This window comes from Gavialis gangeticus, unplaced genomic scaffold (genome assembly GCF_001723915.1).
Source record: "Gavialis gangeticus isolate Ggan-Ray unplaced genomic scaffold, GavGan_comp1, whole genome shotgun sequence".
Classification (NCBI taxonomy): Eukaryota; Metazoa; Chordata; order Crocodylia; family Gavialidae; genus Gavialis; species Gavialis gangeticus.
In genome coordinates, this window is record NW_017729031.1 from 2,427,127 (window position 1) to 2,438,822 (window position 11,696).

Consider the following 11,696-nt stretch of genomic DNA (forward strand, 5'->3'; position numbering starts at 1 on the left):
AGGTGTAGGTCCCCCGTCCACCCCCCGGCATGGTGCACAGCCCCTGCTTCCCCACAGCAGCAGCAGGCCATGGAGGTACTTGTGATCTGCTGCTGGCAGAGGCCCCTGGTGGTATGTGGAACTGCCTGAGACCCGGGGGTTTCATGTGCCACATGGCACTGGCCCAGCCCACTGGTGTACAACTTCGGGAATGACCGAGCTGGCTCCTGCTGTCACCCAGGGCTCTCGGCTCTGCATGCAGAAGCTGTGCACCATTGGGCTAGGCTGGCTTCATGGAGGCATGAGCTGGCCCCTGGGTCTCAGATGGCACTGCGCACTGCTGGGGGACTCTGCTAGCAGTATGCCACAAGTGCCCCAGTGGACTACTGCTGGCTGCTGCTACTGCTGAGGGGTGGGGGTTCTGCATTCTTCATTAGAGCAGCCTCTGCAGGGGGAAGCCAGCCTGGAAGGGAAGGGCCTTGCCCAGCCCATTCCCTGAGACTCAGTTGAAAGCTTCCCAGGAATGGAATGGGGCTCACTGGGGGCTGGGCACAGGCACAAGGAGAAGAACAATAAGGGTTGGCACTGCTTAAGAGCCACAAAGCAGCAGGTGGTACAGCTGCAGCTGGATCCGTGTCCTGGTGCTGGGACAGAGCTGATGCTGGGAGGGAGCTAGTGGGGAGCAGGCAGGGGCATTAGCAGGGCTGTGGGTTGGGAGTGAGGGGAAAGGGCATGGGCAGAGGCAGGGCACTGGCATCCCAGTGCTGCTCAGCGCCCCACATCTTGATGTGCGAAGGGGGCTGGTGCAGTTCTGATTCTTCTATGATAAAAAAACCCAAAAGCAAACGCCAAAGTGTACAGATATTTAAAATTCATTTTATTATGATGATAGAGGTACTGGTAGGCTTCCAAATTGCTTTAAAATTGTAAAAATATCAATAAAACATTGCCCAACTGATCTTTCTATATATAGTGGTGTTTTATTTTAATCATGGAGAAACAGATTTTGGGTTTTTTAATGAGAGAATTTTCATTTTTTAAACAGGGAACACCAGGATCCCTGATGGTGGGGCAAGTGGCGGGACCCAGGCAGAGGAACCTGCCCAGGGCCAGCACTGGGGACCCAGCTGGAGAGGAGATGATGAGGCTCACCTCCTGGCCATTTGGGTCCAGGAGTACGTGCCTTGACAGTTCAAAATGGGCCAATGCAATGAGCAAATCTTCTAGGCGATAGCTGCTGAGATGGCAGAGGGGGGACACCAGAGGATGTGACAGCAGTGCCACCTGAAGGCTAACTGTGCAGCCACAGCCTACTGGCAGCTGGTCCAGAGGTACCAGGAGGCTTAGCTGCAGTGCCTGTACCACAGCCCAGGTGGCTGTGTGATCCCCATCTGGGTCTGGCAGGCACACAGCCATGGGGCTGTGGGTCCAATGGGGTGGGTACTGTTACAGGTGGCATCAGGTCACAGCCAGGCAGCAACCACCACTGCCAGACTGCTGTACCAGGTAGAAGGTGTGTGGGCCACTCTAGGTCAGCGCTGCTGCAGTAGTCCAGCTGGCACAAGGAGCTAATGTCCGCAGATACCAACTGGCTGGGCCTCAGAGGCTCCTGACAGCAAGTAACCCTGAGTTGCTCACCAGGACAGCTTTCTTATACTGCTGGGGCCAGCACAGGGACTGCCCCCAGCCTGTAGCTCCCCCTAGCTTAAGATCTGGGAGGAGCTGGACAGGGTCGGTTTGCCCCACACCAAAGCGCAGGTTCAGGCACATGTGCCAAGGCACAAATCTTGGACACTAATTTGTGCTGCTGGAAGCTCACATTCCTGCAGGTGTGGACATGCCCAGAGGCCATGTCCACATGTTGTGGGGATGTCTGGTTCCCCCGGGACAACTAGCAGCAGTGCACCTTGTGCTGCTGCTAGTTGTCCCTGGGGCATGCTCATGCCAAGCCTACTCTGGAAAGTGGCAAGTTACCCTGGGGGCAGTAGGGGAGGCTGGGACCAGCACTGGGCTGGCCCCAGCAGCCCTATCTGGAGTTCTCAGGGCCTCCTAGGCCAGCAGAAGTGGCAATCCTGAGACACAGAGCTTGGCTGGCAGCCACAGCACAACTCCAGACTTCACTTTTGAGCAGCGCACGGTGCTCTCATGTGCGCTGCTCCGTTTTTTTTCTCTGTGCTGCTTCATTGCAGCATGGAGAACAACTGAACATGAGGACTGTGGTGTCACATACCACATGGCTGTGCTCATCTGGCCGTGGCCAAGAAGGGTAAAATCTCTGCTGTGCCCTGATGTGAAATATGTTGATATATGGAAAGAATTGTCTAGAATGTGTTACTCTTTGTGGATCCATCATTGACCTGAAGTCTCATGGAAACTATTTCCCAGGGACACAAACTGGAGTAACTAAGGACTGTACTGTCTCATCGAATGTGTTCTTGAAAACCTGACCTAGAGAATTAGGGGGTTGTTAACTGTCTCTTTAACCTTCTTGAACAGAAGCGTGGGTGCAGAGGAAAATGTTTCTCTGATTTTGAAAATAGACTGTGGGGTCCAAAAAATGTTGTTCTCTCTTATACTTACATTGATTAGTATCTTATGCCAAGTATCTTAGAGATACTTGCCAAGTAACATACTCATTCCAAAGAAAGATTTCACAAACTAGCTTTTAATGAATATATTCTTTCTTTTCTTGGGAGAAAGAAATGGCTTTGAAATAAAATTGTAAATGTTTGACAATACAAGATAGACCATGTGCAACAGAAAATTCTGGAAGCTGTTAATCCTGCATTTACAATATCTACTGTGGTTCAAAACAGTGCTAGCACCATTGTCTGATTAAAGGAATTTTAGAATCATTTGCTGAAGCAGCAGAGAACATAAAATCAAATAGGCTTAGTAGTTTTGAGCACAATGCAGTGGAGCTTGTAAGTACCGCCTTATGTTCGTGCCTGTTGGAGGAACGTATACCATGTCTGTAGCCGCGGGTTAAAGAACTGGCAAGTGTCCCAGATGGAGCTGATAGAACTTTCCGGCTGCAGGGGCAGACATAGAGCTAATGTCTCATAAAATGTCTGCTAGAAAAGCTGCCAGAGGTTGTTACCTGAACAATGAAAGTATACCAAGAAAGTTTACACTGTGCATTAGGTTTGTGCACTTTAAGACCTATTTTAGGTAACTCATCCCTGACTATAGTCCTTAGTACTGTTGTTCTTGAAAAGCTTAAAAACCCGAGCTTCAATAACATGCTGAGTATTTAGGCAATAGCCAAGCATCCTGGTTAACTGTGCCTCAGAAAATTCCTGGTTAACTTTGGGGAAGTTCCAGAAATGCAAATTCAGGTAACGGGGCTGTTAGAGCATTAGAACTTGAGCTTTACAGGTATACAAGCATGGGCCAAAGGGCTTTAGAATTGTCCTTTCTTAAAAAAACCCCCACAAAAAATCAGCAAAACTCTATCAGTGCAAAAATAATGGCACAATAAAGCTCTATAGAAGCATGTACTACATTAGGGGAAAGGGTATTTCTTAGTAGTGGTCTTAGGAAACAGAGGCAGATCCAGAAGGGGTGTAATGAAATGGTAGCACTCCCTTTTGGACCATGCTGCATGAACAGCAGCCAGGGACTGCTTAAGTCCCAGTAGTATATAAGAATTCACCCTCCTCCTTTTCTCTCCCTGCTCAGCAGCACGTCCTTCCCCCTCCCATTGCCTTCCTTCCCCACCCACTGCTGACCCAGGGGGTGGGAGAAGCCCCACAGCAGGTCCTGCCCCACTCTGGCTGGGCTGTATGGGGAGTTGGGCTGTGCCAGAGACAGCAGCGGTGGTGGAAATGGGTGGGTTCCCCCTCCTTGCCTGGTTTTCCCAACTATTCCCTTCCAGCCTGGGAGCAGGTTCAGTGTGGGGGAATCTGCCTGCTGCTACCAAGGCTGCCACTGTCTCCAACTGGGACTGGCTCCATGTGCAGCCTGGCTGGATTAGGTCAGGAAGGGGGTGCTGGAGCTCCCCCTTCCCACAGGTCAGCTGAGGACAGTGGCAGCTATGGGAGCATAGGTGTGGACTTTTAGTTTTGCTGGGGGTGGCGGGGGATGGGGTGGGGAGAGCTAAGATGATGGATATGGGGAAAGTTTGACACATTTTAGGTGACAGCACTCTTCCTGGGGGTGGGGGCAGAACACTTAGGCCCCCAAATACTTGGCACCTTTGGGTGGGAGAAGGGGGAATAATAGGGAATGGGTTGTTGCTGAGCATGGAGGGGAAAGGAGGGGGTGGCAAGGGCAAAGGGGGAAGATTCTTATCTGATGCTGGGATTTGAGAAAAGTCCCCAGCTGCTGCTGCCACAGTGAGATCTGCCTAATGGTGAAGCAGGGGGTGGGGAAGGGGCAGAGGGGTGCAGCCAGACCTGCAGTGCCAGTTACTGTTTGCACACCTCCCTTTACAAAATCCTGTGTCCTCCCGTGCCAGGAAACATAAGGTTTTCAAGGGCATAACACAGTCTGGGCACCTGGGAAAGAGTGAAAGTTGCACTTTTGTTTGTTTCTTCATTTTGTGAACTCCATTCAAAGAGGTCTGCCAGAAGTGCAATTATGATGCCTTGTCAGTAATGTGCTTAACTGTCTCTCTGGAAATCTCAGTACTGCTTGCAGCATGAATGACCCACCACGCCTACCATTCTTGGAAGATATAGCAGCCCCTGTACGCGTGTCTTAAAGATAGGGTGCCCCTTTCTTTCCTACTGTCTGTGTGTAGGAACTGAGCTGTCACTTGGTCCTAAGGTGTGGCTGAGTTAACATTGTATGAGAAATCTTGGCACATTAAACATTTTGTGGTTCCCTGAAATTTTGGAATTTACTGACCTCAGAATATTGATTTCAGAACCTTGAGCAACATTAGTTATTTACATTTTCCGTAATGAATGCTTGTGATAGAATACCTCTCCAAAGACCTTACAGTCTAATATGGGCAAGACAGACAAAAGGAAAGAAAACAGAGGCAAAGCAATTCAAGTAGTGTTATTTAACAGATCCAAAAGCAGAGCCCAGAGTGGCATGAATCCTACTTAGTCCTGGATCCTCATCGCTGCATCATATTACCCTTCCACTTAAAGGGCAGATGTGTAATAAACATGAAGAAAGGCATGAGGGAGATCATCAGTAAAATACATAAGGGTGCACAAAGAGAGTGTGAGAATCTGAAACCCTTTGTAAAATATATGGGTATTGGTGGTGATATTTGTGAACATCCAGGCTGCATATGTATTTAACTACTGACTCTTGGATCTGTTTCAGAAAATGGTTACAGGGGTTATCCTACCCTTTTGATAGGGGCTGGTATATTTGTAAGCTATAGAAATCCAGGCTAAAATTCAGCTTTTGTTTTAGCAGGTTGCAGCATAAAATATTCTGACTGTGCCATACTTTATCTAGTACTTATTGTTTTTTTTGCAGGGCAATATGAGGAGATAATTTCTGTAAGCACCAAGGAATGTGAAGTAAATAGGCAAGAAGAAAGGAATGCAAAGCAACCTCACGGAAGAAAGGTTGAACATGCTAACAAGGCTGAGAAGTTTCTACCCGCAGGAGCGCAAGAAATGGTGCAGATCCTTGAACGCAAAGTACAAATTAAAGATGAGATGCAATTAAAAGCAAGAGAGAAGGCAGCAGGGAAAGAGGACGAGGATGCTCAAGAGGAAGAACAAGTGCAGTTGACAGAAAATAAGAAAGAAAACAGTGAGGAGTCTTATTTAAAGAAACAAGAAAATGGGAGGGAGGAATCCCCTCCTAACAGTCCCAGTTTTAACTCCCAGGCTGAGAAACCAGGGGAGCAGCTAGAAATTGGGGGAAAAAATGATGTCTCCAAACATAGTTATTCTAAATACAATACAATCTCCTATCGGAAGATTAGAAAAGGAAACACAAAACAAAGAATTGATGAATTTGAATCCATGATGCATTTATAAACTGAAGGGGGAGAATTTGCTTCATAAGCTGAGAGTTCATTTTATTTTTCCAAGATGCATCTCTTCATGCAATATCAGGCCATTATTATATCCTTTTTGTGTGTAATTTCATAATATACTGTGAAGATTTAATTTCTGTATTTCATTTTGAAATCATATGGAAAAATTGGAAAAAGGATGGAAAAAATCATCAGTTTGTTAAACTTAGTACAACTTGTTTCAAAGCTTATTCTTTTTCTTTTCTATACCATTTTTGTAACAGGTTTTAAGCAGTAAAATTTTTTAGATTAATTGGTAATGCTATAGGCTCATGCACAAATGTTTCAGTGCTATTGGTCTTGCTGGCAATTAGTAGGCAGCATAATAGTTGCAGTAGAACTAGAGTGCGGTAACAATAATAGAGACAACTGTTTACAATTGCAATGCTCTCTGTTTTGAAATCTGCCTATTTTGGTGGATACAAACAAAAAATGGCTTTTAGTGTGTATAAACAAATCATTCCATTTTGTACCGGTGGGATGGACTAATTGAATAAACTTATAAATATAGAATTGTAGAAATTTAGTACATAAGTTTCATATGATGAGGTAATAAACGCATTAAAGTCCTTGTCCTTTTTAACTTTCTGTACCACTCATAAATATATTTTCATCTGGTATGGACTGCTTTCCTTTCAGACCATTATAGTCAGCATTTGCAACCATCAGTATCATCCAATGGTTACATATTAATTTAGGGTATGAGCAGCTGAGACTATTATATTACTAAAATGGTTTTAAATTCTCAAATAGATATTTTCCCTTCAGTTGAAATATTTTATATAACAACATTAAGTTGTATGTAAAATTAATGAAAAAGAGCTAAGCAGTGATTAAGAAATAGTGTCTTTCTGGTTAGTATTCCTTCCCTACTTTCCTAAGCAACACTTTGTATCAAAGTCACTACATACTTCTTTCCTTAGTAATGTGAGGCAGCTCTGGTCAAAGTGTCACCAATTATTTAGGAGTAGATGTATCATTTTAAATTCAAAACTTACTGGTATATTATCTTTTTATAAAAAGAAAGGATGATGGATGATTACGGTATAAATAGTTAATTTATTATCCTTTAGTAATTAGGGCAATTAATGTTAATGTGGGATATGTATAATCTTTTGTGAATCTTTTAGCAGGAACTGGTAATTTAGATAAATGCACACAGGAAGCCAGCATTTTATAAACATTTTTATATATGGTACATAGCACATATACAGGTGTGTCTATGCTTGTCAACCAATGAAAAAAAAGAAGACAGAGAAAATTAGTATTCTCCAAATTTTGCCATTTGTGGCTCCAAGATTTTCTCACACATTTTCATACTTTTAAATATACTCAACATTCTTCAAGTTTAGCTTAAATTTAAATCTTAATGATACTTCCAAAACATGGTAAATTTGAAATATCACTTATTTCTAAGTTATCTCTGTACATTTTTCTATTTTAACCCCTTGAATGACTATGGTATAAACAAGCTGATTTTGTTTAAATATTTTGAAAGGAATATTCATCTTGGGTTGAAGCCAAGCTTGACAATTCCCAGCACAGAAGGAATTTGTTTAGGAAAGTTTGAGCATCTACAAACAATGAGAGCAGAGATTGGAAAGGAACTCAGTTTATCACTACAGTAGCTTCTACTGTGTCTGCTATAATGCTTCTTTAATAATTACGTTTACATTTCCAGCAGCATCCATTACTGTTTCAAATTTTCTGTTCTACATAAAAGGCAATTATTTATTGGCTATGTGGAAAAAAAATAAAAGACAATTCTTTATTGTGCAAACAAAACACAGTCTTCATTGTACTATTCAGATTTGTTTATCTGCTCTTTGGTTTGTGAAAACCCAAGCAGTTAGCTCTTATGAAGGTATATTGCTGTTTTTGTTGTTTGGGTTTTTGTTTAGTTTAGTTTAGTTTTTTTATTTTAAAGTACCTCAATCCTGACTATTGAGTGAGAATTCTATATAAATAATAATAATGGGGATTAACTTTCAATAGTGTTGAGAACCCATATTTTTCTTTAGCTTAGGTTGTGGTTGGAAAACATTTCTAAACACTCCATCACATTTAAATAATTGAGAGTTAATTAGCTGGCTCAGAAAAGCTGACAAGTAACACCCCTAGAGAATAGATCAATTTAAGTACCAAACAGGTATGGTATGGGCAGCTGGAGTACAGATTTCTCTACAGTTTACCATCCAAATCCATCACCTGGGACCTGAAGGAGACCATCTTTTGGGCTGGCAAGGTAATTCCATCTTTAGGATCATTTAAGCTTGACCTTTATGAATTTATCATCTATCCAAGTCTAACAGAGTAAAAATACTTTCTGTAATAAAAGCTGTAGAAAACTACAAAAGACACATAGAAAAATAATGTACTTTTTCATTTGAGAGGATCACACAATGTATGTGTGTGTATATGTGTGTGGCTGTGTCCACATGTGCATTTAAGCACAACTAAATTTAATGCAAATGTGCATTAAGCTAATGTGCATTAAGCAATTTTTGGTAGGTGCCTACACATGCTGGGAATTGGAACTAAAGTTAGTGCACTTGGCACTAAAGTCAGTGCCAAGTCCCTGAAGTCCTGCCATGCGCCCCTAGTGGTTGGGCAGACCCAGCGCTAAAGTTAGTGCCCGGTTTCATTTACATGTGTTAATGCACTTTAACTAATCACAACTAAATTTGATACCTTCATTTGCAGGTATCAAATTTAGGCATGATTAGCCTAATTTTGCCATTTAATGTCCATTAAGGGCACACACATGTAGATGTGTACCCATAATGTGCATTAAATTAGGCTAATGTGCATTAACATAGCTTGTGTAGACATGCCTTGTGTGTGCGTGTGTTTGTGTATATATAGATACAATCCCATCTTACTCTACCTGTAAGCATTGTATATATATATATATGATGCTTACAGGTAGAGTAAGATGGGATTGTTACTTCAGACTGGTTTCTCCTGAGGAGGAAGCCAAACTAGGGCTGGATTGTGTCTTTAGGCCCATCCCTCAGCAAGGGATGGTATGTAAACTTCACTACTGCAGGAGTGGCCCAGGAACGATTTTGACTCACAGACACATAAATGTCAGTTCCCATCCACTGTCCAGTCTCCACTGACCACTCTGACAACAAGCAGAAATCAAGTTTCAGTCATTCGGTATCTACTCCAAACAGTAGCTTTGCTGCCTCCTAAATGCCAGGACCTAAGAATCAGGTTACCTTTTGTGAAGATACATTCTTCTTTTGCACAGTCTGACATGGACCTTAATCCTCTGTTAGTGAAAGACATTGCTTTTTCCTGTTCTATTGTAGCCCTGCAGGTTTTGTTTATTAATACCAGTGCTCACATTTGCTTTATGTTGTTCCAGCTTTCTACTCAAATATAAAACTATAATAAAATACAGTTTTTGATAGATTTAGGAATGTCCATAGCTGGGGTGGTCCAGAAAGATGCCAGCAGAATTTGGAATTTTGCACGGTTCCAGCCCCTAGATTGGCTTCCTCCTCGGGACAAAACTAGTTTGAAATACTAATTTCAGAAAACTTAGCCTCTCTTGTGTCTTACTTGGAAAGCAAACTTATTCTTCATGGTCATGAAAAGCTTGAGATTGATGACTGACCTTTGAACAATTTATTCCTCCCCCACATCTACTTGGGCTTCTTTCTTACACTGTAAGAAAATCAATTAAATTAAGAAGCAAACATGGCCCCTATTAAAGTGAATACCAATGTGAGGGGCTTAAAATTGTGGCTTACGTTGAGGGATAACCTCTTCTCTTCTATGGGATTTTCAATTACAACACATTCCAAACCTGGTGCATCCAGCTGCCCTGACTGCAGCAACATTGGGAGTGCTGAGATCTTGGACATACTCCTCAAAAGCTGAGGGACCTTCCAGAAACTACTGTCTGTTCAGCTACCCAAGGTTTGGTAGATATGATGTGTAAATGAGTGTAGAGCCATGAATAGTTATGACACCTAATTCTTCTGCAGCATCTTTATTTCTAGTACTCCAGGAAGGGTTAAGTATCATTATTTCCATTTTCCAGCTGAAGAAACTGAGGGATGGATGTAAAGTGACTTGCCCTAAGGTACCCAGCAGGCTTGTGACATAACTCTCAATAGAACCTAGATCCTTAGATCTAGCCCCTTTATTGTACCTTTCTAACAAAGCTGCCTTGCCTTTTATGAAGCGCCACATAAATGATCCTAAATTTTGGAAATAAAGCTCATCCATTGAACTATATAATACCTCTATCCACAAATCATGAGTTCTGAGGCAGAACTAAGGCACAGAAAGACCATTTAAGACAGAAGGATCTATGTACACAGCAAGGGACCCAATCTTTTTACTGAAGGCAGCAGTAACATTCTCATTCAAAAATATGGTGCAGGATTAGGCCCTGAGAACAGCTCAGACATACTTGAAAGGCTTGACTACTGTCCCCCCTGAAAGCTAATATTATGTTGTTAGTTTATATTTGTGGGGAGGAGCTGGAGTTGTTCATTAAGCTTTGTCAATTTATGTTTAACTACTGCAATGAAAGCATATTTTTTATTTTCCACTTCTGCTCCCACCCCACACACACAGTGTCAGCAAAAACTAGCATGTGTAACACCCAACAGTACAGAAAGATCTATTTTCGTTGTCTAAGCTGAATGAAAGGCATAATGCACATAAACAGTATAAATAGTAGAAATTGAAGTGTTTCCATTTTACCCAACAGTAATGCAGTTAGGAAACATAGAAAGGAATTCAAAGCAATAAGAACTCTGTTATCACAGTAACACTCCAGATGAGAATCTTCATTTCCATTTATTCGCGTTTTCTAAGAATTCCTTCTGTCACCGTCACCTCCCTTCCCTTTTCTATTTTTTGTTTTTAGTAGAAAATAAACCAAGTTTTCAGATTCCGCCTTCAAATTCAGTTTTCAAATTCAAAAAACGTACAGGTAAAAGTACAGTGTGAAGGCCTGTTATGTTTCCACATATAAGAACTGAGCTGAAATACCCATAAATCATATTTTATAAAGTACATTTGTTTATATTTTAAAAATATGTACATCTTTCTCTTTAACAAAATAATGAATGAAACTATCTGTCTTCTGGTTCTTATACATATGTCATTTGATATATTTACATTGCATAGTGTCTTGATGAACACATTGAAAATTCACAAAGTATATGCCAGAAATGCTTAAGTTTGAAAAGGCTTAAACTAAAACTAAAGTAAGAGGATAAAATTCACATATAAATGTTACAGGAAAATTCAACAAATAAAAATAAAAGTACTTATTGCCATATAAATATATACATGTGGGTATATTACATCCATGTGCATAAAATAGAGGATTATCCCCCACTGCAATGAAACAGAGTACGTGATTTAAAAAAAACTGACCATCTCTAACAAGGAGTCAGAGGAAGGGCACTCTGAAGTGCTTTGGGTTAGAGTACAAGGCAGTCGAGGGGAAAGAGACTTGACGGTGGGGGTCTACTACAGACCTCCCAAGCAGGGAGAAGAGCTTGGCCAGGAATTCTTGGGTCAGATCACAGAGGTAGTGAAGGCTAAGGATGTGGTAATCATGGGGGACCTGAACTTCCCGGACATCTGCTGGGAAAAGCAGTCAGCCAGGTCTGAATGCTCACGTAGGTTCTTAGACAGAGTGCAGGACCTCCATCTAACCCAGGAGGTGCACAGCCCCACCAGGGGAGATGCT

General features: G+C 42.2%; 1 protein-coding gene across 1 annotated transcript in view; it reads left to right on the forward strand.

The window, feature by feature from the left end:
- ERMN (ermin) overlaps window positions 1–6,587 on the forward strand; it is a 24,273-nt gene extending 17,686 nt beyond the window's left edge. The window contains exon 3 of the mRNA XM_019522384.1: window positions 5,422–6,587. Coding sequence (XP_019377929.1) covers window positions 5,422–5,933 — 512 coding nt within the window. The 3' untranslated portion in view covers window positions 5,934–6,587. The remainder of the gene's footprint in view (window positions 1–5,421) is intronic.
- The last annotated feature ends 5,109 nt before the right edge of the window (window positions 6,588–11,696 follow it).